At 45.7% G+C, this 27678-nt stretch overlaps 1 protein-coding gene across 4 annotated transcripts in view; it reads right to left on the reverse strand.

Annotated features, from left to right (window-relative positions):
* odad2 (outer dynein arm docking complex subunit 2) overlaps positions 1-27678 on the reverse strand; it is a 434182-nt gene that overhangs the window by 40535 nt on the left and 365969 nt on the right. For 3 of the 4 annotated variants that reach the window (XM_038798206.1, XM_038798208.1, XM_038798209.1), the window contains exons 19-20: positions 18729-18950; positions 11904-12373 (exon numbers count right to left, since the gene is read on the reverse strand). In XM_038798206.1, the coding sequence (XP_038654134.1) occupies positions 12221-12373; positions 18729-18950 (375 nt within the window). In that variant the 3' untranslated portion in view covers positions 11904-12220. Of the gene's footprint in view, positions 1-11903; positions 12374-18728; positions 18951-27678 lie in introns of those variants that run through there. The other variant, XM_038798210.1, reaches the window with a different exon arrangement.

Consider the following 27678-nt stretch of genomic DNA (forward strand, 5'->3'; position numbering starts at 1 on the left):
ACAGGAGTTGGCATAGAGAAGGGGTAGAGTGGGGAAGGGACCTGTTTATAGAGGGGGATATTTGTGAAGCTAGAGGAGTTGCAGGGGAAGTTCCAGCTGCTGAGGAAGAGTGAATTCAGGTATATGCATGTGCGGGATTTCATATGGAAGGAACTTCCCTCGTTACCTCAGCTGCCAAAGTAAACACTATTAGATAAATTGCTAACTCAGGGTGAACATAGAACAGTACAGCACAGAACAAGCCCTTCGGCTCTCGATGTTGTGCCGAGCAATGATCACCCTACTTGATCTGGGGTGAACTGGGGGAAGGAAGGATTGTAGATGTCTATGGATGGCTGTTGGAAACAGAGAAGGTGCCATTGGGTGAGATAAGATGGAAATAGGAGGAATTAGAGTTAGAGCTTGTGGGGAGGGGCCTGGAGTGGAATTATGCACCAAGTAAATTTGACATCATCCTGTGCCATGATGAGCCTTATATAGTTAAAGGTGGTGCACAGGATCCTTATAATGCGGGCTCGTATGAGTGGGTCCTTCCTGAGGTTGAGGACAAATGCAAGAGTTTTTATTTTTTTAAATAAATTGAGAGCACCCAATTCATTTTTCCATTTAAGGGGCAATTTAGTGTGGCCAATTCACCTGCACATCTTTGGGCTGTGGGGGCAAAACCCACGCAAACACCAGGAGAATGTGCAAACTCCACACGGACAGTGACCCAGAGCCGGGATCGAACCTGGGACCTTGGCACAGGGCTAACCCACTGCGCCACCATGCTGCCCTGAAAAATGCGAGGAAGGAGGCCTGCGAATCATGTTCATATGTTTTGGTTGAAGTTTGGGGAATTCTGGGCATTGGTTTTCAGGACCCTGTCCGAGATTGTGGGGGTGAGGATGATGCCAAGTCCTTTGGTGGCAATTTTAGGTGTTTCAGAGCTGCCAGAGCTTCTGGAGGGGAAGGGGGCTGGTGTCATGACCTTCGCCACTTTGATTGCCCGAAGGTGAATCTTACTGGGTTGGAGATCAGCTGCACCGCCAAATGTGTCGACATGTTGGGGGATATTGCGGAATTTCTACAACTGGAGAAGATTAAGTTCGCTCTCAGAGGGTTGGACAAGAGGTTCTATGTAAGATGGAGGTTCCTTCTGCCACTATTTGAAGATCTATTTTTCGCCAGAGTGTGGGTGGTGGGGGTCGCAGGGAGGGTGGAGCGGCTGGCTGGGTGCCTGTTGGGAGCGGATGGTGGGGTAGTTTAGAGGAGAAAAAAGGGTAAAATGACAAGTGTTTGAAACTTGGTGATATTTGTTTGTTGATTGCATTATTAATTGTGTTTGGAATAAATGCATCTTTTACAAAAGGAAGACAAATTGTATGTTAGATTTTGTTACAGAACAATTATTGTTTAAGAGTAAGGATGTTTCACTACAATTATATGGGGATTTGGGGGGACTTACCCAGAGTTAATTGTGCAGTTTTAGTCTCTTTAACAATGGATATATTTATCCTGGAGTGAGTGCAACGAAGGTTCATGACACAGGTTCCTGGGATGAGGGGATTGTCCAATGAGGAGAGGTTGAGCAGACTAGGCCTATTTTTCCTAGAGTTTATAAGAATGAGACATGGTCTGGAATCCTCCGGCCATTAGGATTCTCTTTTCCCGCTGGCAGTGCAGCCGCGCCATGGATTTCCTGGAGTGGGGTGACTTCAGGAATTCACCCCACTTCAGTGACTTCAGGAGTGGGGCTGGTTTAGCACAGTGGGCTAAACAGCTAGCTTGTAATGCACAACCGTGCCAGCAGCGTGGGTTCAATTCCCGTACCAGCCTCCCCAAACAGGTGACAGAATGTGGCAACTAGGGACTTTTCACAGTAACTTAATTGAAGCCTACTTGTGACAATAAGTGATTATTATTGTTATTACTTCAATGGGAAATCCCATTGACAAGTGACAGGAGTATAGAATCCCGCCGCCATCAAACAGCGCAGTGCCGAGAAACATGCGTCTGGGGGACCGTAGAATCCAACCCATGATCTCCAGGTAGATGCTGAGAAAATGTTTCCCCTGGCTGGGGAGTGCAGAACATGGGGTCAGTCTCAGAATAAGGGATCAGCCATTTAGCACTGAGGAGAAATTTCTTCACTCAAAGGGTTATGAAGCTTTGGAATTACGAGAGAGCGTGGATGCTTAGTCATTGAGTATATTCAAGACAAAGGTTGATAGAATTTTGAGGGGGAAGGTAGAGTTTTGTAGACGATCAGCTGTGATCTTGTCGAATGGCAGAGCAGCCCTGAAGGACTAAATTGTTGACTTCAGCTCCTATTTCTTATGTTCGTATGAATCTTAGTTCCCAAAAACAAGTGTGCTATGTTCTGTGTTGTGGCCGTGGTAAAGATGCACACAGAACAACTAGTTCTTTACTAGTGAGATAATTTATTGACAAAATTAACATGTGGAAAGAAAACTAAAGAAACTATGATACAACAGTAATGATAAGTGAATTCTCCTGCAGCTACTTCTAATGTGACTGTTCTCTCATACGACTTAATAACAACTGCCCATCTCTGCAGTCACATGGCGGATCTCTGTCCCAACATGCTGGTTGGAGGTCGTACATCTAACTATATACATTACTATGCATATGCATATCACCACAAAGTTGATTGGGACTATGTCAGTGGTTAAACTGCAAGAAGTCTGAAACAGAAACCTACTTTGGGAGATGACCTTTCGCAGCTGATCCCCTTTCCACATTTATCAGAAGTGGGATGAGTGGTGGGTGACCAGCTCCTACAGGATGCAGGCCAGTCAGTTATGTATTATCATGAGGGTCCCTAACTTCATTCTTACTGCCATTTTATTTTTAACTACCAGCATCCAGCTTTCCTAAACATCAGGAAACTCAACAACTTAAAGGAGGTGAGAGAGGCTGAATCCATCCATGAGTTAAGTGCCTTTACAATTCTTCTTGTGAGCCAGGAGAAGTGCAGTATTTCCTTCAGGGTCTAAAGGCTTCCAATAAACCACCTTTTATCATCAGTCTGCTCCTTCCGACCACCTAATGTTCCCCGCCTTTGTCCATGATCATCTTCAGTACCTCACTCAGAATTCAATCAGGATCGCCTGAACAACCATTTGACCCACTTCCCTGCAAATGGGATCACCTGAACTTCCATCCCACCATACCAGCTCCTACACTGTAATTGGGATGCCCTCGCATCACCATAGATCTCATGATCTCTCTCACTTCGTTAACACACCTACCGCTCTCATCAGTTTTGGTCCCATATCTCACTCAAAAGAGGTTTGCAGTTAAATTCTGTATCTCGGAAACTCGTCCATTTAACCTAGGAAAACCTAGTGACTTCACAACCAATATAAACGTCATTAAAAAATCCTGAATTGTGTAGCATTACTAACATACTGGATACTGGGGAGTTGATTTTGACTCTTGACCAGCCAATCACCCCAAAGGGAAGAGGTTTCTATCATTTTAAGGCCCTGGCCTTATTTAACTTTTGCAGGCAAGTTGCAGGGCACCATTATATCCTGATGAAGCTCGCTGAATTAATGTTGGGCCAGCAAAGTACATTGTGAAGATGGGGATTGTAATCGTGGATGAAATGAGTCCTGGGATGCAGTGGCCCACATTATTATTCAACACTTATCTTTGGTGAACATACAAACACATGAATTAATAGCAGGAGAAGGCCACTCAGCCTCTTGAGCCTGCTCTGCCATTCAATAAGATCATGGCAGCTCTGATCTGGTGGGCCTTTGCCATTCCGTTGCCTCTGCAATTGGTCGGAGTGTGCACAGTGCGGGTTTCCATCAGTTCGAGCCTTAAATGGCAATCAGGATTCCATTTGTGTCACTGAATTATAATTTCTATAATAAGATGATTATCTCCTTACACTGGAGGTCTTTCGAACACCTGGCAGTAAACTTCTATCAAACTGGTACCAGCTGCCACATCAGTGTTAAAGGATGGAAGGGTACTGACCACATTTTGAGACCATTACCATGCCAGGCAAAGGCAGTGAAAATCTACCTCCTAGACACTCAATTAGAATTAGAATTCAAGTATATCTGGCTTTCATCTGAATTCAGTTTTTTTAATTAGGAATTTGAAATATCTACATTTCCTTTTTAGTACAGTAAATTCCCATGTGTGATATTTTAATAAAGCTAAGAATTTGAAAAAGGTTAAAGTGGCAGACACAGAAATTTGACAGTTACATTTTGACAGGTCACTCATAATAGTACACAGAGTACAGTTTTGAATACGTAAAGCAACACACAGTGCAGCTAGGTGCAAGAAAAACATGCTTAACATATCAAAGATCTACTTTATCAGCCCCTTGATGGGCACCGGCTTATTGTAGCATTTCCATGTCTGGTGAGCAGATTGTGCAATGGTATCATAGGACAGGGGTCCAATAGGCCGTCTGAAACTTTCACTTTTCCAATTGGGTTTATCTCACTTGCCTATGAAATGAAATGAAAATCGCTTATTGTCACGAGTAGGCTTCAATGAAGTTACTGTGAAAAGCTCCTAGTCGCCACATTCCGGCGCCTGTTCGGGGAGGCTGGTACGGGAAAATGAGTCAACTTGATTTGAAAATGTCTCCTTAAAACTCCCAACAGATCAGGAGCAAAGGCAGCAGTAATGAATTATTGCAATTAATTTAATTTCAAAGTATACTAAACAGAATAAATTCTCAACCCCACTGACTGAAACATCCAGTTATTCAGCAAAACAAAAACTGTATCATAAACAAGAAGCTCAACACCATCTGGGAAAAAGCAGATCAGTGTTCAATTTTACTCCCTTCACCAACTGCGTGCAGTAGCAGCTGCATGTATCATCTTCAAGATGCACTGAGGCACTTTCTAAGTGCGACTTTTACCACCTAGAAGAACAAGGGCAGCAGACACCACCAGCAGCCACAAGATATCCTCCAAGTCACAGGCAATCCTGACTTGGCACTGTTTTGCCATTCTTTCACTGTTGCAGGGTGAAATTCCTGGCACGCACTCCCAAACAGCACGGTGGGTATACCTCCACCACACAGGTTACAATGTTTGAAGAATGGCAATTACGGATGGGAAAGAAATGCAAACCTTGCCAAAGATGTGCACATCCCATTAATGAATAAAACTAAACAGGAAGTGAGTGTGACTGGTGTTGATGAAAGGAGAAAAATAATTATAGAGGTTATATACGTACCTTGTGGGGAAAAAGTCATGTGGTTTAAGACAGATAATACATCAAATGATAAGCTGATTTTACCCGTACATTTTTAGGATAATGAACTCACTGCACCCATGTTTCACTGCATTGGATCAATTTTTTGTGTACATTTATTCTGGCAAACTGAGACATCCACTTTCCTGTTACTATTATCATTACTAACAGAAAACCTAGGCTGGTTCCTGATGTGGCGGAACCAGCCGAGGGAGAATTGGCAGCCAGTCAAACGTCCATTGGCGGCAGTCAGGGCTAGAAATTCCCGCCCTATAATGTCATATAAATTTTCTAAAATACCATTGCCTTAAAGTGTTTTGTGAAATATTTGTCCAATGCATAGTTCGACTTGATTTTCCAATCCCAACAAAGGCTGAAGTGCACGGGCTCATTTTAAAAATGGTGAACAGGGGACCGAGAACTAGTATTCCCACACCAATTTTGGCAGTGGCATTTTTAATTGATGCGGGAAAGGGAGTGGGTTGAGAGACTGCATGCCAATGACCTGACATTGCCAGCACCATTGCAGAAGTGGGCATTACAGTACTTTTGCAATTTTAATGGAGGCGGGCAGGTTTTGGTAGGCAATGTAAATGCAGCAAAGAGGTATTGTAAAACTTAGGTAAGCCATGGGTTGGAGGTAGGAACTGTATGAAAGAAAGGTCAGTACCAAAGGTGTTGCCCATTTCACATGCCTACATGAAATGCTGTTGTTTAAGTGACACCTGTTTTTACTACAGTTAGAGATGATAGTACTTTGATTTGAAAAGGTTAAGTGACCATTAAATAATGTGGTTGTTACTTCTGACAACTAGCAAGCTGCCAAGGGAAAAATACCATTGTGAAAGTGAGAAGGAGCATTAGAGTGTATTATCCACTTGTTTTTAAGTGCAATTCAAAATTTTGACTGATCTCTACTGTCCTGGCTGTTTTCAAAGGCTCTAATAGATTGTGCTCAGAGGGTTTGTTTACACAGTTTTTGAGAGGAAAGCCATTATGATTGTTTGGATACCTTTCAGACGACTAAAGGATTCTGATGAGCAGGGTTTGTTGACACAGCTGTTGTGGGCAACATGAATTTGTTTAGATTGATCAATTTATGAGCTTCTGAAGAGGATAATGTTTTTCAAGTGGTCATTCCAGTTTTCTTCATTTTTGATTTTTGAAAAGGTAATAATAAGGCGACTTCAAGTAATCTTTGTTTATTTTGACAGATTTGTGAGCTTTTCAAAGACTTCAAATGTTAATATCAAGCTCGTAAGTTCTGTTTATACTTGATACTGGGTGAGCAGATTGAGGTTCGAAAGGTGGCAAGAGGTCAGGGGCAGGATCACAATGATGGGAAATTGGTTGACTCCTGATTCCAATCTCAAACATGAAGATATGGCTCAGTCATAGTTATCTTTAATGTAGCTAATAATTCTATGACATAACTACATTCTATGAAATCTATTGAAACAAGGTCACAAACTCAGGAGAATAGAAACAGGAGTATAATCATAGAATAGTTACAGCACAGAAGGAGGGCATTCATCCATTTGTATTCATTCCAGTCCTCAGCAAGAGCAACTCATCTAGTCCCACACACCCCTTTTTTCCTGTAGTTCTGCAATTTGTTTCTCTTCACATCGTTATCTATTTCGCTTTTGAAGGCCTCAATCGAAACTGCCTCCGCCACACTTCAGGGAGTACATTTTAGATCCTAACTTGATGCGTAAAAATATTTTCCTCACGTCATTGTAGCTTCTTTTGCAAATCACCTGAAATTGGTGTCCTCTGGTTCTCAATCTTTCCGCCAATAGGAACAGTTTCTCGTTATGTATTCTGTACAGATTCCTGGTGATTTTGACCACCTGTACCAAATCTCCTCTTAACCTTTTCTCCAAAGAGAACAGCCCCAGATTCTCCAACCTATCTAAGTAACTGAAATTCCTCATCCCGGAAACATTCTTGTGAATCTCTTATGCAACTTTGCTAATACCTTCACCTCTTTCTTAAAGTATGGGCTAGAACTTTGTGGCCATTCATGCCGGTGGAATCTTTTGGCCCTGCAGGCAGTTCCCCCCCCCCCCCAACTTCTGTTTCGCAATGGTGGAGGAAACCAACCCCATTGACAACAGCAGGACCAGAAGACCCTGCCATCGACCAATGGTGGGCCGCCTCCAGTTGCTGCGATACACCCAGCGGGTTGCACAGTAAATCCCACCCATGATGTCCAGAATTTAGCCCCTGGAACCTGTTCCCATTCAGCTATACTTCAGCTCAATTTATCTACCTTTGTATTATATAGCTTGAATGCCTTACCTAACAGTCTTGGAAACGCCAATTGACCCAGCATCTACAGGCTTCTGGGGAATGAGATTCAGATTTGCACCAAGCAGCATGCAAATAATTCTTCCAGATTTCACTTTTAAATGCCTATCTCAAATTATCCATATGTCCCTTTGTTCTGGATTCCCCTTAGCAAAGGAAATAGTTTACCTAGCCTTTGGCATTTCTTCATCATTTTATAAACAATTAGATCAGCACGCAACCTTCTAAATACAAATACAAATCACGTTTGTGAAAGCTCAGCTCATAATTTAACCCTTTTAAGCCCTGGTATCACTTTATTAAATCTTCATAGTCCCTCTTCCAAGACTTTTCCTTCTTTTCTGAGGTTCAATGCCCAAAATCTAATGCAATACTCCAGTTAGGCTCCAACCAAAGCTTTTTACAACTGAAGCATTATTTTCTTACTTATGAATTTGAACTTCCTTGAGATAAATAGCAATATTCCATCATTTGATTAGTGATTTACAATGTCAAATAGCAGGGAGATTTTAAGATGTCATGAATTAGTGCATATAAAACATATTGCCCTAAATATAGTTATTAGTGTAGCTTTGAATTGCAAGCAAAGCAAACATAAACTTAGAAAATGATATAAAACTACATTAAGAAAACAGTTAAATTGGGTAAAGGGTCCATAAGAGAGTGGGTCTTTGTCATAGTTGTGAAGTTATTGAGCCTGATGTTGCATGCAAACTTTAAGTATCCTGTCACAATGAACCAGATTTTCATCCTTGAGGTGGATAGGGAAACTTGAGGAAATTTTTTCCACAAAGGCAGGATCTTATTGCTGGGTGCAGATGGAGGCTGCAATCGAAGCAGACAACCAGGTGAAAAGTACGGAGGTAGCCACAGGGGCTGCTGTGCAGGGGTGGACTGTTTAAAAGGCCCGCTTCAGTGCTGTGGAACTTTTTCCAGTGAAAATAAAAACAAAAGACCATCGCTGTCTTCACCCCTTCACCCTCCAAACATTCCCCCATGCCCCATCCATGTTGCCTTTTGCCCCCACCCACTCCCCATTGCCCCTTATGCCCTCTATGCCGACACTTCACACTGATGCTTTGTGTTAAGCCACACTAAGCTATTGCTGAAAACAACACAGGCATATCTGTTGTGTCCTATGAAGTAGTTTACATTAGCTAGTGTAAATTATGTACATTTACATAATTGTTTAATGTAATATGTATCTAGGTGCCTTTATAAAAAGGAAACACAAGAAAATGGATACCAATGCTAATATTAAATTGATCATTTATTGATTGATATGATAATAATGTTTCACCAAAGCCCTCCAAGCACCACATTCTCACAACTAGTCCAGAAATCACAATGGAATTATGTGCTTTTGCCTTTTTTTGATTTACATTAAAGCAAGGTGAAAGCACATAATAATGACTCAGAGATAAAATCTGTGGATATTTTGAGGCATCCAAACTAGTCCTAGCAATCTATTATGACTACATTTTGGAATTAAAAGAAAATGTTTTAATTCCTTTGGGAAGAATTTTTTTCTCCATCCAAACCAGTTAAAAAAACAAAACAGGTTTCGCCAATTCTACTTCCTTGCATCCTTTCCTTGGCAGCTCTTGAAACCCCAATTTATATTTGGGGAGCTTGTTTAACTTCTGGATCAATAACCATTTGTCTGGAATCAATCAGAGCTCAATAACTTGACATACACAACACAACAGCTATCGCTACTTTACTTTCTTTGTGTCAGCACCATTTACTTCTAACTTCAGGAATGCAGCTGGCATACTTAATCTTTTAGCAGCTACATCACTACTGTCAGTGGCGCTTCTGGATTTTGTGAGGTACTATTGGTACTGACTGATATTCAGGATAGCTGAAGGCAAGAAAATAAATATTACTGGAATATTACAAAAACTGATGCTATCTACAAATAGATATTAATTCTCCAACAAAGCAACATTTGATAGAAACTAGATAATTTCTATCCAAGATAGCCTCTCAATTACAAAGTTCCAGAATTGTTGCAACACATGACCATTGGCAACAATACAGGTGAAATGAATTCCAGTGCAATTTAAAATTTTTACGCGTGAATCATCCAAAAACTTCCAGAGTCCGGTTTTGGGCTGTTTTGGTAGGGTGTTTCTCGGGTGGCTGCCGCGCCGAGAATGACACCACTATTCAATGGTACTTAGCCATTTTTTTAGGCCCCAGGGAGTTTCTCCCTGTTGAGACCCAGCAGAATCAGCTCCTCACAGACTGGGGCGCCATTTTGAATGGCTGCCCTGATCTCTACACCCCGACGTTCACGTCCCCAATTCAAACGGCAACCTTTCTTCAGTCCCCTTAGAACCTCCGTCACCTCCCTCCCTTTCATGGGCATGGCCCCCCGGGCCCTGACCCTTGGCAGTGCCAAACTGGCACAAAGGCCCCTTGGCAGTGCCAAACTGGCACAAAGGCACCTTGGCACTGCCAGCCTGGCACCCTGGCAGTGCTCCTGGTACCATCAACCAGGCATCCTGGCAGTGCAAAGTTGGCACTGCAGGGTGCCCAGGTGACACTGCCAGAATTCCAGGCTGACAATGCCTGGGTGCCAGGGTACTAACCTGTCCTGTTCCCGACCACCCGGGGGCTCTAATATCCCGTGAAATATCCCCCCCCCCCCTTCCCCGGGTGCCATCACGCCTCTTTCATGATTGTGGAAACCAGTGCTTTGGTTGAGGCCAGGTTGAGGCCTGTCCACTGACTCTCATGCATGGGTGAATACGGCTCACGGATTTTTTTTCATTACCTGGATCATGGCCAGCGAGGGAATCATCCAGATTGTGGCGAGGTGTCACAGCTATCACTCACACTTTCCACCAATACAGAGACACACACCTTGGTGGGTGACATTAGTGGACAGAATTCTGGGGCACAATCTGGTGAACACCGCACAGCTGCTGATGCACATCAGGTGTGTGATGTTCTCTGTTGTGTTTATCAGGATGACTTGAGAATGTCATTAACTATGTGTTAACATAGAATATCAAGCTGAGTTATTGAACAAAGCTGATTTGTTTACACTGCTAAATTAAGATTCTCACCAGTCAACAAGGAATATGTTATTAAATAAAACTACATGATATATCTAACTACAGAACTCTACACTATACAACTAATCTATCACACGCCTGAACACCTTCTCCCAGAATCCCAGGAGTCACATGGTATTTTTATGACTACTCCTTATCTCCATCATATTGTAAACCCTTTGTATTCCTTACAATATACATATTGTTACATCCCCCTTTCTTTGAAGATGTTTGTACATCATCACAAACATTTACACATGTTAAGCAATGTGTGCTCTGTACATGTAAATGCATATTGTTACATGTTAACAAGGCATTATTAACTTTTTACAGTTCATAGATTGAGTCTGACTGGCTTTCTTCTGGTTCGAGTCGACCTTCTCAATCTCAATGGTTCAGAATCAGATGCTTCTGACTTTTCCTTAGTAACTACATCTCGATTTTGTGTTCTCGAAGTTGTAGCTTTGAGTAGTTCTGTGTTGAACTCAATATTCAGAAATATTGGCTGAGTTGACTTCACTTTCGGAAGTACTCTCCTGTTTCTTCTGTGAATAGAACCTTCATTAGTCATCACAGCATATGAGTGTGGAACTGCCTGGTATATCAGTTGTGCAATACAGTGCCATCCTCCTGTGGGAATTTGTACTCTGAGTGATCACATGGTTCTAGCTTTGCTAGTTATTTAGCTGTCCTGTTATAATACATTTGCTTGTTCTGCTTCATTTTGTTCAGAACATCTTCAGTGTCAGGATCTGCTAGTTCTAAGTATGGTAATGTTGTACATAACTGCGATTAACCAACAAGTGAGTTGCCAATAAACTTGCAGATAGTAGTGTAGCTCTGTAACTTCATAGGGCTAGAAATGGATCACTGCCTGAATCCATTGATTTCTTCAGGAGTTTCTCCACAATGTGAACACCTTTCTCTGCTCTTCCATTCGATTGCGGCTGTACCCACAGTCAATAACACAAATGACTGGACAATTGTCAATTCCATTGACAATTAATGGAACCAATATTTTATTTAAACTGGACACAGGTGCTCATGCAAATTTAATTAATAAATTCGACTTAGTCAAATTATGTCAACAGCCTCCAATACATGACAATGACTGTAATTAATACATGGAGAACATGTTATCTCACATAGTCATTTGCCCTCCGCCTCGGTCTCAGACCATCATCAGCCATGACCTGACGAGCCAACCCGTCATCCTGGGGTGGCCCTCGAGGACACCGAGGATATCTGAGTCCCCCAGGATGTAGCTGTCCTGCACGCTCCCAAGGTAGCTGGCACACACCTGCATGATTCTGAGGTGATAGTTGCACACAATCTGAATATTCAGGGAATGGAACCCCTTCCTGTTAATATGGGGCATTCCTTGATGTCCCGTTGCTAGCAGGGTGACATGCGAGTCATCGATTGCCCCCCCTGAACCTGGGGAATCTCGCCGATGGTGGCGAATCCTGCAGCCCAAGCATCTTGGTGGTCCAGGTCAAAGGTGATGTAGTCTGATGCTCGGAAATACAGAGGATACACCTGTGGGCTGATGTCTGCGAGATGCCACAGAAGTCCTCGTTCGAGCCCTGGAAAGACCTGGTGACTTAAACGTTTAGGGCTGCTGTGACCTTCATCACGGTTACCGAGAGTGGGTGTCCTCCTCTTCCACAGGGTGACAAGTCCTCGAGAACGTGGTACAGGTGCCACACTGTCTCTCTGTTCAGACGAAGACTTCTGGGGCATACACTGTCCGTCAGCTCATAATAAAAATAATTTTTATTAGTGTCACAAGTAGGCTTACATTAACACTGCAATGAAGTTACTGTGAAAATCCCCTTGTCGCCACACGAAGGGTACACTGAGAGAGAATGCAGAATGTCCAATTCACCTAACAAGCACGTCTTTCGGTAGGAAACCGGAGCACCTGGAGGAAACCCACGCAGGCATGGGGAGAACGTGCAGACTCCGCACACTGACCCAAGCCAGGAATTGAACCCAGGTCCCTGGCGCTGTGAAGCAACAGTGCTAACAACTGCTACCGTGCCACCCATATTGAATGACCAACGAGGCCTGAAAACCTGGGCCGTCGCTGGCCTCCCCTTCTGGGTCCCCCCTCAGCCTGATAGGCAGCAGGGTCTGCGGTGGCCCCCTGGACATGGGGTACCGCCTCTAGCCTAAACTTGCTTTGCTGCCTTCTACGGCACCTGCCCATTTCGGCTGCCACAAGCAACCTCTATGGTATCAACACCAGCAAGCATTGTTTTATCAGGAAGGAATTGGAGGAGACCAACAATCAGTTAGGATTTCCATCCTGAGACCCTAAAATCCCCCAAGCCTCCCTGATCTTTACCATGCCTGTCCAGCCTTCTCTGAGAGTGCCGTCCAGTAAGCCAGTTATGCTGGAAAACTTTGCTCTGCACAGTCATCCCAGCCACATCAGGAGCCCCTAGACCCCAGACCTCTGCTGGGAATATTAGGGAGGCCGTGTTCATTTTCCCTCCGCTCATCCACACACTTACCCTTTGGCTGTGAGAGGTTCCTCAGTGGTGAAGCCCTGCTCTTTAGTGTTTGATTGTTGGCAGCTGCCTCTATGATGCTGGCACTCCTCAGGAGTTCAGGACACTGTTCAGGCATCAAAGCCTTCTGGATATGCAGCGCATTAATCATCCTCTGAGGCATGACACATATGCCCTTGAGGAGGCACTTGAGAGTTGACGAGTATGAAATACTCTCACAAATAACAAGGCTAATTTGTCATTTGCAATAAGCTTCAGCTATGAAGATAGAGGCTGCTTACAGTCAAAGGGGGTGAAATTGACTTTCAGGAGAGAAGCTTCAGCAGGGCTCTGTCCTGGAAGAGTTTGGTAGAACAGATGGGCTGCAGCTATGATTGCCTTTGTCATGCGTCTCCACAATATTTAAAGATGGCTTGAAGGCCGCACAGATGCAAAGACCCTCGCCCAGAGGCCACCTCTGACCTGCAACGCTTCAGCCCTCTGACCAAGCCTGCTCTGAGGGGTCCCCCATCGTCCCCGAGCATTGGGGCTGTAGCTCCGGTGCCCTTGACCTTCATGCCAGAAAATGGAAATGGCGACTCACTTCCTCAGTTCCCCTCAGTGGCCATTACGCCAGCTTCACGTATATAAGGCCACCTATGTGCCTTCCCGCTGGGGTCTGGTAATTTCCGGGAGACCGCACCATTCAACTTCAATCTAATTAATGAGATTGAAACTCGTGCAAATAAGAATTAATGTTATTCTTTTCGGCCGAAATTCGGCCGTCAGGAGCGGGCTGGGTGAATCGCAAAGTCTCAATTTTGCCCTTTCCCGCTATTCGCCTGGCGCGCCCGGCGAATCACGGTCTGAATTGCTGTTAATCTTTTTTGGTTCCATCCAATCCCATCCTTTCCACCACTACCCTACTTTTGAAAAAGCAATTTCTTGGAGATTGGACCTTTAAACATTGACATAAATGGTTTGGTACAATATTTTAGTGCTGAGGCATGCATATAGCCATTTTAGGATTTAAAATAAAACTCCGCAGCTATAATACTGTAACAATGCTGTTTGTGACAGGAAGGTCAAAAGAGGTTGCATTATCTGAAGAGAAGTGCAAGGGTAGATAATGCTAGCTATGGATGATATGCCATTATAGTGGTCATGAAAATAGGAATGAATAACTTAATTACAGGGGATTCCATGCCAGAAATTATTTTTCAATTTTGCCTAGGGGAAGACTGACTCAAAAATATTGTTGCAGACATGATGGTACTAAACATACCAAGCTTGATTCTCACATGAACTCAATGCTCTCATATGTTTTTTTCTTGGTTAATAAAAAATTCAGCAATCCAACTAGAAGTACATTTCAGGGAATCTTGTGCTCACAGCCTTTTATTTTCCATCAATTCCAATTAATGGAGGCAAAATCATGCCTGGGCACCTAATTCCTGAAGATTCCTGTAAATTGTGCTCCCACCAGCAATGCAGGATTATGGAATATGCCAATAAAAAAGAACTGAATCAAACCCATATCTGTACACTAACACATTTTAAGGGGCAACTATCGATATGATAAAGTGTCCAAGACAGTACAAGGAATAATAGATCTTGTGATAAAAATGGGCTTACCCTGTTTTTCAGATGTGGGCATTAAGATTCGCAATTTTCCCCCATTGGTTCCACTGGAAATTTGTTTTTTTCATCATATTATCATAGGGTAGAATAGGGCTAAGTGTTTACTGCAGTGCTGGCTGCCTCTGCATTCAGCTGAATAGTGCCAGTAATGTGCAGCCCAGCCAGCTTTTCTCAAAGGCATTCTACTTCTTCTTAAGCTCTCTGCCTGAAGACAGGTCCAACCCACAGCCACAGCATCCACCTCGGCAGGACAAGGAGGCATGTCTCTGCCAGAGCAGGGGTCAAACCCCATGCTGTTGGCACTAATCTGATCCACACTGGCCACCCAGGCAACTGGATCCCTGAAGGAGTCTGAGTTGCTGTGGCATGCAAGTTGTAAGTTGTTAGAGGCTCCAATTTATTTCCATCACATGGCTGACCAGGAATCGCCCCTGTTTGAGCCATCAGCCTTTTTTGGCCATCAGTCCTGGGATGGGACTTAAATCCAGAGCTTCGGACTCAGAAACAGGGGTGATAACCACTGTGTCACAAGATCTCCACAAAGGCAGTCTGTCCCTTTTAAAGGGAAGTTGCACTGAATAATGCTTCTGCACTTTAAAACTTGGAAAATGGAACTGCAGGACAGAGAGATTTCCAGGATGAAGGTTGCAGCACAGGTGGCATTAGTAGTGAAGGTGGACAGGAGAAAGAGATTCCCTGGTTCTTCAGGAGGACAAGGACACCCTCAAAGACCACCTTCAGAAGAGAATAGGAGCACGTGGTCAGGGTAGTCGAATACTGGTATCAGGATCCAAGAATATGTAGCAGTGCCACAAAAAGCATAATTACCTCATATGGATGCTCAAGGTCAGTGAAAGCACCTTAACATGACTTCTAACCACCATTGCACAAACCTCTCAAGTTGCTCACCAATCACTCATTTATCAAGTCTCAAACTTAACATCCAGATATGCTGCCTTACCGTCACACACCAACACTGTCAGTCTCACACCTACTTCTCGCTGCCAGCACATGCTTTAGGCTGTTCAGCTATGGAACGCACACCACCACAATGACATTCTTCCCTCTAACTTGCAGGTTAGGGTGTCACATATAAGAAGGGATTACAGCAGATTTGGTTGGGAAAATGGACCCCTTCATCTCATGAGACCTATTAAGTAGGGTGGCACGGTGGCACAGTGGTTAGCACTGCTCCCTCACAGCGCAGAGACCCTGGGTTCGATTCTGACCTCAGGTGACAGTCTGGAGTTTGCACTTTCTCCCCGTGTCTGCATGTGTTTCCTCCGGATGCTCCGGTTTACTCCCAAGTCCAAATATGTGGGGCGGAATTCTCCGCTCCCCACGCGGCCTAGGAGAATCGCGGGAGGGCCTCCCGACATTTTTTACTGGCGCCCCTGCGATTCTCCCCCCCTCGGGAAAATCGCAGCTCGCCGTTTTTCACGGCGAACGGCGATTCTCCGAGCCCGATGGGCCGAGCGGCCGGCCCTTCACGCCCGTTTCACCACGGCAGCAACCACACCTGGTCGCTGCATTCGTGAAACGGGCAGCAGATGTCCGTTTGGGTCATCTAGGGGCCCGATTTGGACGGGAGCACCGCGACTGTGCTCCGGAGGGGACAGGCCCGCGATCGGTGCCCACCGATCGTCGGGCCACCGTCCAAAACGGACACACTCTTTGCCCTCCGCCGCCCGGCAAGATCAAGCCGCCACATCTTGCCGGGCGGCGGTGGAGAAAGACGGCACCACGCATGCACGGGTTCGTGCCGTCTGCGCAGTGATGTCTTCCGCGCATGCGCGGGTTGGAACCGGCAACCAGCGCATGCGCGGATTACATCATGAAAAGCGCCGTTCGCGCGTCATGTCTGGCGGCCGAGTTCGCGGCCGGGAACGACGGGGGCCCGCTCCTAGCCCCCCGGGTGGGGGTGAATTATGTGAGGGGAGCGGGCCCCGAGTCCGTCGTGAACCATGGCCGAGTTCACGATGGCCTCCGCGATTTTTGGCCTTAGCGGAGAATACCGCCCGAGCAATTTAGGTGGATTGGTCATGCTAAATTGCCCCTTAGGGCGGGATTGCAGGAATAGAACGAGGGATTGGGCTGAGATAGGGTGATCTTTCGACGGGTTGATGGACCTCCTTCTGCACTGTAGGGATTCTATGGATTGTAGGGTATGGCTCTCAGATCTTGGGCTGGGATTCTCCCCTACCCGGCAGGGCGGGGGGTCCCATCGTAGCGGAGTGGCGCCAACCACTCCGGCGTCGGGCCTCCCCAAAGGTGCGGAATTCTCCACACCTTTAGGGGCTAGGCCCGCGCCGGAGTGGTTGGTGCCACGCTGACTAGCGCCAAAACCGGCGCCAACGGCCTTTGACGCCCGCTGGCTGGCATCGGGGCTGGCCGAAAGGCCTTTGCCAGTTCGCGCCAGGCCAGGCCACCGTGGGGGGCACCCCCCGGGGTCCGATTGCCCCGCACCCCCCCACCCCCCCCAGGACCCCGGGGGCCTGCTTGCGCTGCCAATCCCGCCGGCACCAGAGGTGCTCCAATTCCCGCCAGTGGGAGATCCCTGTCAGCGGCGGGACTTTGGCCCATCGCGGGCCGGAGAACCGCCGTGGGGGGCCCGCCGACTGGCGCGGCGTGATTCCTGCTCCTGCCGATTCCTGGGTGGCGGACAATTCTGGCCACGGCGGGGGCGGGATTTACTCCGGCCCTGGGCGGTTCCCCGACCCTGCGGGGGGTCGGAGAATTCTGCCCTTGGTTTGGGCTGTAACAAAGCCTGTGCTATTCAGTGTCATTGAGAACATTGAGGATACCAGTTTGTTCCTGGTTTATAACCCTTCTCAGCTCCCAACACACTCTGCTGTCTAGCATGATGAGCAGGGTGCTGATGACATGAACATGGACCTCATGCTTCCCACTCTCTCCTACCTTCCCTCACACCTTTCTGATTTTCTGCTTTCAGACACCTGAGAACTGCCACCTGCTGGTTAATCTCTATTTTCGACCAGGTATTAATCTGCATAAGTATCCAGGTAAATTGTACATATCTCGTCCAAGTCTCCACCACTGAGCTCAATATCAAAGACTTTCACAAATCAGCCCATCAGAGGTTTAAACGTCCCGAGCAATTTAAAAGCACGTATGTGCGCCAGGACACCTGCAGGTTCCCAATGCGCAACACAGACTTAAGTCTAGATTTTGCTGCTCTGCACATTAATTTGGATCAATGTTTGCCCTCTGTTGTCATAACTTTTCCAGACATGGTGTGGAAACTCCATTTACATGAACAATGAGGGTTTCCTTAGCATTTTTAAAAGTTACAGCAGCAGCATAAAAGCAGCTCTGAAGGAAATTTCAGGTACAAGCTATCATTTAAAAATAGGTTAAGAATAGGTTAAAAATAGGTGGATGAGGAAACAGGACAAAAAGGTACACCTTGGGGGAGGGGAGAGATGGCGGTGCAGTTGTTAGCCATGCTGCCTCACAGCACTGAGGACCCAGGTTTGATCCCGGCCCCAGGTCACTGTCCGTGTCTGCGTGGGTCTCACCCCCACAACCCAAAGATGTGCAGGGTAGGTGGATTGCCACGCTAAATTGTCTTAAAACAAAATAAAAAATAAAAAGATACAACTTGGTTTAGGATTACTGTTCATATGGAGGATAAACACCAATACGGCCTGGCTGGGTCAAAAGGCCTGCTTCTATTTCGTAATTTTTATGACATTCTCTGTATCTCAGAATATTCAGCATTGCACAATTCTGGCCCCTCAATACCAAGGAATCTGCTGGATAAGCTACAGAAAATCAGGCCTGGATCATTTGTGATTTAGAATATGTTCCCTAGTTCATTGGCTAGACTAATGTTTTCTGTATTCAGGTATTAAGATTTGCCATGCAGCAGTTACTCTGTATGGAAAAATGCAAAATAAAGCAAGGAAAAAACACAGTAAACTTACTTGTAACTTTGGGAGTTGTATAAACATACCTTAACCACACCATTTTCATGCATGGTAATGCAGTTTTTGGGATCAAATGAAAGCTGGTACAGGGCTTGTGCTGTAGCACGATGTACAAATGGATTTTTTGATTTCAGATAATGGACCAGTGGGGCCACAGCCCCGGTTGCTCCGAAGGCAACCCTGTTGTTACCCCACTTACAACAGCAAGCAACAGCATCTGCTAAATGCTGGCGAAGCATATCATCCTTCTGTAAGAAGAGCAAAACAAGCATGTCATATTAATCACTGGGAATATTAATGTAATGTCTACATAAAATCATTAAAATAGCTATAATTTAACATATGCAAAATTTAATTTCACAATCTTTAATTATTGATTAAAATCATTTTTTGATTTTACCAGAAGCCAAAAGACTAAACAAAACAGTTTACAAAGTGGCATATATCAAGCAGTCTTCTTAACTTTCTGTTCTTGTAGCTTAGCATTTGGACTTCAGTATCATTCTTTAGTGGACCTGATTTTTCAACCATATTACTTCCGGTGCCTATCCCGTTGAGTTGGGTGCATTGTGGGAAAGGCCCAAAACGGGCTTCGCGCTGGGCGCCAAACCACACGCGAGTCATTTGACCATCAGGCTCATTTAATTATCTATGCTCAATTTGAAGCTGCAGCTCAAGCAACAGATGGGCAGAGTATTCCCTAAATGGTGAGAGATTAGAACTGTACATGCACAAAGAGACTTGGGTGTCCTCATTGATAAGTCACTGAAAGATAGCATGCAGATGCAGCAAGCAATTCGGAAAGCTTTTTAAAAATTAATTTACTTCGCTGGTTAGGCCAGTATTTATTGCCTATACTGAGTTGCCCTTCAGAAGGTGGTGGTGAATTGCCGTCTTGAACCGCTGCAGTCCTTGAGGTGTAGAAACACCCATTATGCTATTCGGGTGGGAGTTCCAGGATGTTGCCCCAGCGACAGTGAAGAAGCAGCGGCGATATATTTCAAAGAACAAAGAGAACGAAGAACACTACAGCACATGAACAGGCCCTTCGGCCCTCTAAGCCTGTACCGGTCATGACACCATCCTTGGGCAAAACCCTCAGCACTTCCTAGTGCCATATCCCTCTATACCCATCCTATCCATGTATTTGCTGAGATGCCTTTTGAATACTGTTAATGTATCTGCTTCCACAGCCTCCCCTGGCAACACGTTCCAGGCACTCACCATCCTCTGTGTAAAAAATCTGCCTCGCACATCTCTAAACTTTGCCCCATGGACCTGAAACCTATGCGCCCTGGTGACTGACCCCTCCACCCTGGGAAAGAGTGCCTCCCCACCCACTCTATCCATGTCCCTCATACTCTTGTAGATCTCTATCAGGTCACCCCTCAACCTCTGTTCTAATGAAAACAGTCCGAGTCTATTCAGCCTCTCTGCATAGCCAACACCCTCCAGACCAGGCAACATCCTGGTAAATCTCCTCTGCACCCCAGGTTAGGGTGGTGAGTGGCTTGGAGGAGAACCTTCAGGTGGTGGGGTTCCCAGATATCTGCTGCTCTTGTCCTTCTAGTAGTTAGTGGTCCTGCGTTTGGAAGGTGCTGTTTAAGGAACCTTGGTAGTTACTGCAGTTCATCTTGTAGATGGTGCACGAGGCTGCCACAGTTCATCGGTGGTGGAGGGTTTGAATGTTTGTGGAAGGAGGAGCAAAGGGCTGCTTTGTCTTGGATAGTGCCGAGCTTCTTGAGTGTTGTTGGAGCTGCACTCACCGAGGCAGTGGAGAGTATTCCATTACACGCCTGACTTGTGCCTTGTAGATGGGCTTTGAGGGGTCAGGAGTTGAGTTACTCGCCGTAGGATTCCTAGCCTTTAACCTGCCCTGGTAGCCACAGTATTAATGTGGCTAGTCCAGCTCAGTTTCTTATCAATGATAACCCCCAGGATGTTGATTGTGGGGGATTCAGCAATAGTAATGCCATTGAATGTCAAGGAGTGGTGGTTAGATCCTCTCTTGTAGGAGTTAGTCATTGCCTGGCATTTGTGTGATGCAAATGTAACTTGCCACTTGTCAACCCAAGCCTGGAGGTTGTTCAGGTCTTGTTGCATTTGGACATGGACTGTTTCATTATCTGGGGAGTCGCGAATGGTGATGAACATTGTGTAGTCATCCGCAAACATCCCCACTTCTGACCTTATGATGGAAGGGAGGTCATTGATGAAGCAACTGAAGGTGGTTGGCCCTAGGACACTACCCTGAGGAACTCATGCAGTGATGTCCTGGAGTTGAGATGATTGACCTCCAACCACTGCAACCATCTTCCTTTGTGCCAGGTATGTCATCAACCAGCGGAGTGTTTTCAACCTAATTCCCATTGACTCAAGTTTATCTAGGGCTCCTAGCTGTCTAGATGTCAAGGGCAGTCACTCTCAACTCACCTCTGGCATTCAGCTGTTTTGTCTACGTTTGAACAAAGGCTGTAATGAGGTCAGGAGTTGAGTGACCCTGGGGGAACCCAAACTGAGCGTCTGTGAACAGGTTATTGCTGAGTAAGCTCTGCTTGATAGCACTGTTGATGGCCCCTTCCATTCTTTGCTGATGATAGAGAGTAGACTGATAGGGAGGGAATTGGCTGGGTTGGATTTGTCCTGTTTCTTGTGTACAGGACACACCTGGTTAATTTTCCACATTGCCGGGTAGATGGCAGTGTTGCAGCTGTACTGGAACAGCTTGGCTAGGGGTGCGGCAAGGTCTGGAGCACAAATCTTCAGTACTATTGCTGGAATGTTGACAGGGCTCATAGCCTTTGTAGTATCCAGTGCCTTCAGCTGTTTCTTGACATCATGAGGAGTGAATCGTATTGGCTGAAGACTGACATCTGTGATGCTGGGGACCTCCAGAGAAGAACAAGATAGATCATCCACTTGGCACTTCTGGCTAAAGATTGTTTCGAATGCCTCATCCTTGTCTTTTGCACATGAGCTGGGCTCCTCCATCATTGAGGATGGGGATATTTGTGGAGCATCCTCCTCCAGTGAGTTACCGACATTCACGGCTGGATGTGGCAGGACTACAGAGCTTAGATCTGATGCGTTAATTGTTGAATCATTTAGCTCTGTCTCTTACCTGCTGCTTATGCTGTTTGGCACACAGGTAATCCTGTGTTGCTTCACCAGATCAACACCTCATTTTTCAGTATGCCTGACGTTGCCCCTGGCATGCTCTCCTGCACTCTTCATTGAACCAAGGTTAATCCCCTGGCTTGGTGGTAATGGTAGAGTGGGAGATATGCCAGGCCATGACATTGCAGATTGCGGTTTAATACAATTCTACTGCTGCTGATGGCCCACAGCACCTCATGGATGACCAGTCTTGAGTTGCTAGATCTGTTTGAATTCTATCCCATTTAGCATAGTGGTAGTGCCACAGTGCTAATAGTATGTTAGGCTTTATTGCAAGAGGATTTGAGTACAGGAGTAGTGAAGTCTTGCTTCAATTGTATAGAACCTTGGTTAAACCACACCTGGAGTAGTGTGTGAAGTTGGTCCCCTTACCTTAAGAAGGATATTATTTCCATAGTGAATGCAACAAAAGTTCACCAGACTTTTACCTGGTTGACGGGACTATCTTATAAAGAGAGATTGGGATAAGTATTCTCTAGAAATTCGAAGAATGAGAGGTAATCTCATTGAAACCTACAAACTATGTAAAGGGATAGATAGGGTTGCTGCAGATAAGATATTTCCCCTGGTTGGGGAATTTAGAACCAAGGGACACAATTTCAAAATAAGGGAAAGCCACCCAGAACTGAGATGAGAATCTTTTCACTTAGTGGCCTGTGAACCTTTGGAATTCTCTACTCCAGAGGCATATGGAAGCTCAGTTATTGAGTGTGTTTAAGGCAGAGATTGACATAAAGGCAAAATGGCATTGAGGTTGATGAACAGCCATGATCGTATTGAATAGTGGAGCAGGCTCAATGGACCAAATGGCCTACTTATGCTCCCATCTTCCTGGAATGTTGCTAAACCGGATGATAGTGGGAGGACTCCAAGAAATCCCATACCTTGGAGAAAAGCAGGAACACTGAGGAGAATCAAAGTGAATTCCTGAAAGCCATGACACATCTTGGTTTGGTGCCAGGAGAAGTGAAGGAGCCCTCATGATCCTTTTAGGTAGAAATAAGAAGAGAACAAGGAGTTCCATAGAATTCTTTAGGTATAAAGAAGTGTTTAAGAAATATAATGTAAAAGTGAAAAGTCACCATAGTTCCAGATGACCATAGGCTGCTTTTCCCTTTCAGGGGGACAGCTGACAAGTGATGATTTAACCTGAGGGTCACCACACCTCGGGTGAGGGACAAGGTTCAGAAGGCGGGACTTCATGAATAATCTCAGCTGGTATGGGAAATATAGAAATAAGAAATATAGTGTGAAGTTAGTTGCACTAGCCCACAACGTCTACTACCGAGAATGAGAGGGGCAACAGATGCATGGGAACACCACCATCTGCAAGTTACCTTCCAAGCCACACACCATCCTGCCTTGGAACTATATTGCTGTTCCTTCACTGTCACTGGGTCAAGATCCTGGACCTCCTTTCCTAACAGCACTGTAAACGTACCTATGCCACATGGACCGCAGCAGTTCAAGAAAGTGGTTTACCACCACCTCACAAGCGTAATTAGGAATGCACCCACATCCTATAAATTAATTTAAAAAGTATATATTTTATTTAATTCTTGCACAATAAAGATTTTTGTTTAAAATGTGAAATCTTGTGGCATTATTCTTCCAGTAAAAACTGGGCGTTTGAATTTATTTTTAAAAGTTAAGTGTCTCCACCAAGGTCATGCCAATATCTGTAACATAACTTCTACCTCTTTGTATTCTATTATTCTAGATATAAAGACGAGGGCCGGGATTCTTCCCTCCCTGGCGGGGCGGGGGATCCCGGCACCTTTAGGGGCTAGGTCCGCGCCGGAATGGTTTCCGCTCCGCCGATGGTGGCAAAATCAGCGCCAACGGCCTTTGGCGCCCGCCGCCTGGCATCCAGGCTGGCCAAAAGGCCTTCGCCGGTCCGTGCAGGTGCCGTGTGTCAGCGGCCGCTGATATCACCACCGTCGCATGCGCATTAGGGGGGATCTCTTCCGCCTCCGCCATGGTGGAGACAGTGGCGGCAGTGGAAGAAAAAGAGTGCCCCCACGGCACTGGCCTGCCCGCTGATCGGTGGGCCCCGATCGCGGGCCAGGCCACCGTGGAGGCACCCCACAGGGTCCGATTGCCTCGCGCCTCCACCCAGCACCCAGGCCTGCTCACGCCGCCAATCCCGCCGGCACCAGAGGTGCTCCAATTCCCACCGGCGGGAAAGGCCTGTCAGTGGCGGGACTTCGGCCCATCGCGGGCCGTAGAATCGCCGCTGGGAGCACGCCTATCGACGCGGCGTGATTCCTGCCGATTCCCGGGTGGCGGAGAATTCCGGCCACGGCGGGGGCGGGATTTACGCCGGCCCCGGGCGATTCCCTGACCCTGCGGGGGGTGGGAGAATTCCACCCCATGATTCAATTAGTCTTTTTTATTAATTTCCCTACTTGTTCATGACATTTTAATTATCTGTGTATTTATCCCCTGATTCCACCTTTTCACCATTTGGAAAGTACTCTGTTCTATCCCTTTTGAGTCCAAAGTTAATGACCTCATATGTGCCTACTGCTTTCCCTATTTACTCAATCTATCAGTATATCTTTGTAATTATACATAGTTTACAATATCATCTATCTTTGAGCCATCAGAAAATTTGAACATGTGACTTTCAACCCCACCATCTAAGGCATCAATGTATATATTGAATGGGTGAGGCCACAAACCAGATCCTTGTAGGATATAGAACATAGAAACATACAGCACAGAACAGGCCCTTCGGCTCACGATGTTGTGCCGAATCTTTGTCCTAGATTAATCATAGATTATCATAGAATTTACAGTGCAGAAGGAGGCCATTCGGCCCATCGAGTCTGCACTGGCTCTTGGAAAGAGCACCCTACCCAAGGTCAACACCTCCACCCTATCCCCATAACCCAGTAACCCCACCCAACACTAAGGGCAATTTTGGACATTAAGGGCAATTTATCATGGCCAATCCACCTAACCTGCACATCTTTGGACTATAGGAGGAAACCGGAGCACCCGGAGGAAACCCACGCACACACGGGGAGGATGTGCAGACTCCACACAGACAGTGACCCAAGCCGGAATCAAACCTGGAACCCTGGAACTGTGAAGCAATTGTGCTATCCACAATGCTACCGTGCTGCCCTTAAGAACAAATTAATCTACACTCCATGTACCTATCCAATAGCCGCTTGAAGGTCCCTAATGTTTCCGACTCAACTACTTCCACAGGCAGTGCATTCCATGCCCCCACTACTCTCTGGGTAAAGAACCTACCTCTGGCATCCCCCCTATATCTTGCACCATTCACCTTAAATTTATGTCCCCTTGTAATGGTTTGTTCCACCTGGGCAAAAAGTCTCTGACTATCTACTCTATCTGTTCCCCTGATCATCTTATAAACCTCTATCAAGTCACCCCTCATCCTTCTCCGTTCTAATGAGAAAAGGCCTAGCACCCTCAACCTTTCCTCATAAGACCTACTCTCCATTCCAGGCAACATCCTGGTAAATCTCCTTTGCACCTTTTCCAAAGCTTCCACATGAGGCGACCAGAACTGCACACAGTACTCCAAATGCGGCCTTACCAAGGTTTTGTACAGCTGCATCATCACCTCACGGCTCTTAAATTCAATCCCTCTGCTAATGAACGCTAGCACACCATAGGCCTTCTTCACAGCTCTATCCACTTGAGTGGCAACTTTCAAAGATCTATGAACATAGACCCCAAGATCTCTCTGCTCCTCCACATTGCCAAGAACCCTACCGTTAACTTTGTATTCCGCATTCATATTTGTCCTTCCAAAATGGACAACCTCACACTTTTCAGGGTTAAACTCCATCTGCCACTTCTCAGCCCAGCTCTGCATCCTATTTATGTCTCTTTGCAGCCGACAACAGCCCTCCTCACTATCCACAACTCCACCAATCTTCGTATCATCTGCAAATTTACTGACCCACCCTTCAACTCCCTCATCCAAGTTATTAATGAAAATCACAAACAGCAGAGGACCCAGAACTGATCCCTGCGGTATGCCACTGGTAACTAGGCTCCAGGCTGAATATTTGCCATCCACCACCACTCTCTGACTTCTATTAGTTAGCCAGTTTGTTATCCAACTGGCCAAATTTCCCACTATCCCATGACTCCTTACTTTCTGCATAAGCCTACCATGGGGAACCTTATCAAATGCCTTACTAAAATCCATGTATCCATTCATCCACATGCTTGGTCACCTCCTCAAATAATCCAATAAGACTTGTAAGGCAAGACCTACCCCTCACAAATCCGTACTGACTATCCCTAATCCAGCAGTGTCTTTCCAGATGCTCAGAAATCCTATCCCTCAGTACCCTTTCCATTACTTTGCATACCACCGAAGTAAGACTAACTGGCCTGTAATTCCCAGGGTTATCCCTACTCCCTTTTATGAACAGGGGCACAACATTCGCCACTCTCCAATCCCCTAGTACCACCCCTGTTGACAGTGAGGACGAAAAGATCATTGCCAACGACTCTGCAATTTCATCTCTTGCTTCCCATAGAATCCCTGGATATATCCCCTCAGGCCCGGGGGACTTGTCTATCCTCAAGTTTTTCAAAATGCCCAACACATCTTCCTTCTGGATCAACGCAGGCTGGGAGGGCCGAAGGGCCTGTTCCTGTGCTGTAATTTTCTTTGTTCCTAACAAGTATCTCCTCAAGCTTACCAGTCTGTTTCACACTTTCTTTTCCAACAATATGGCCCCTCTATTTGTAAATACTGAAGAAAGGTACTCGTTCAAGACCTCTTCTATCTCTTCAGACTCAATACACAATCTCCCGCTACTGTCCTTGATCGGACCTACCCTCACTCTAGTCATTCTCATATTTCTCACATATGTGTAAAAGGCCTTGGGGTTTTCCTTGATCCTACCCGCCAAAGATTTTTCATGCCCTCTGTTAGCTCTCCTAATTCCTTTCTTCAGTTCCCTCCTTGCTATCTTGTATCCCTCCAGTGCCCTGTCTGAACCTTGTTTCCTCAGCCCTACATAAGTCTCCTTCTTCTTCTTAACAAGACATTCAACCTCTCTTGTCAACCATGGTTCCCTCACTCGACCATCTCTTCCCTGCCTGACAGGGACATACATATCAAGGACACGTAGTACCTGTTCCTTGAACAAGTTCCACATTTCACTTGTGTCCTTCCCTGACAGCCTATTATCCTAACTTATGCACTTCAATTCTTGTCTGACAGCATCGTATTTATCCTTCCCCCAATTGTAAACCTTGCCCTGTTGCACGCACCTATCCCTCTCCATTACTAAAGTGAAAGTTACAGAATTGTGGTCACTATCTCCAAAATGCTCCCTCACTAACAAATCTATCACTTGCCCTGGTTCATTACCAAGTACCAAATCCCCTCTGGTCGGACAATCTACATACTGTGTTAGAAAAGCTTCCTGAACACACTGCACAAACACCACCCCATCCAAACTATTTGATCTAAAGAGTTTCCACTCAATGTTTAGGAAGTTGAAGTCACCCATGACTACTACCCTGTGACTTCTGCACCTTTCCAAAATCTGTTTCCCAATCTGTTCCTCCACATCTCTGCTGCTAACAAGGTGACTGCTCCTTTCCTATTTCTGACTTCAACCCACACTACCTCAGTAGGCAAATCCTCCTCGAACTGCCTTTCTGCAGCTGTTATACTATCTCTAATTATCAATGCCACCCCCCACCTCTTTTACCATCCTCCCTAATCTTATTGAAACATCTACAACCAGGGACCTCCAACAACCATTTCTGCCCCTCTTCTATCCAAGTTTC

The sequence above is a fragment of the Scyliorhinus canicula genome, chromosome 5 (genome assembly GCF_902713615.1).
Source record: "Scyliorhinus canicula chromosome 5, sScyCan1.1, whole genome shotgun sequence".
Lineage (NCBI taxonomy): Eukaryota > Metazoa > Chordata > Chondrichthyes > Carcharhiniformes > Scyliorhinidae > Scyliorhinus > Scyliorhinus canicula.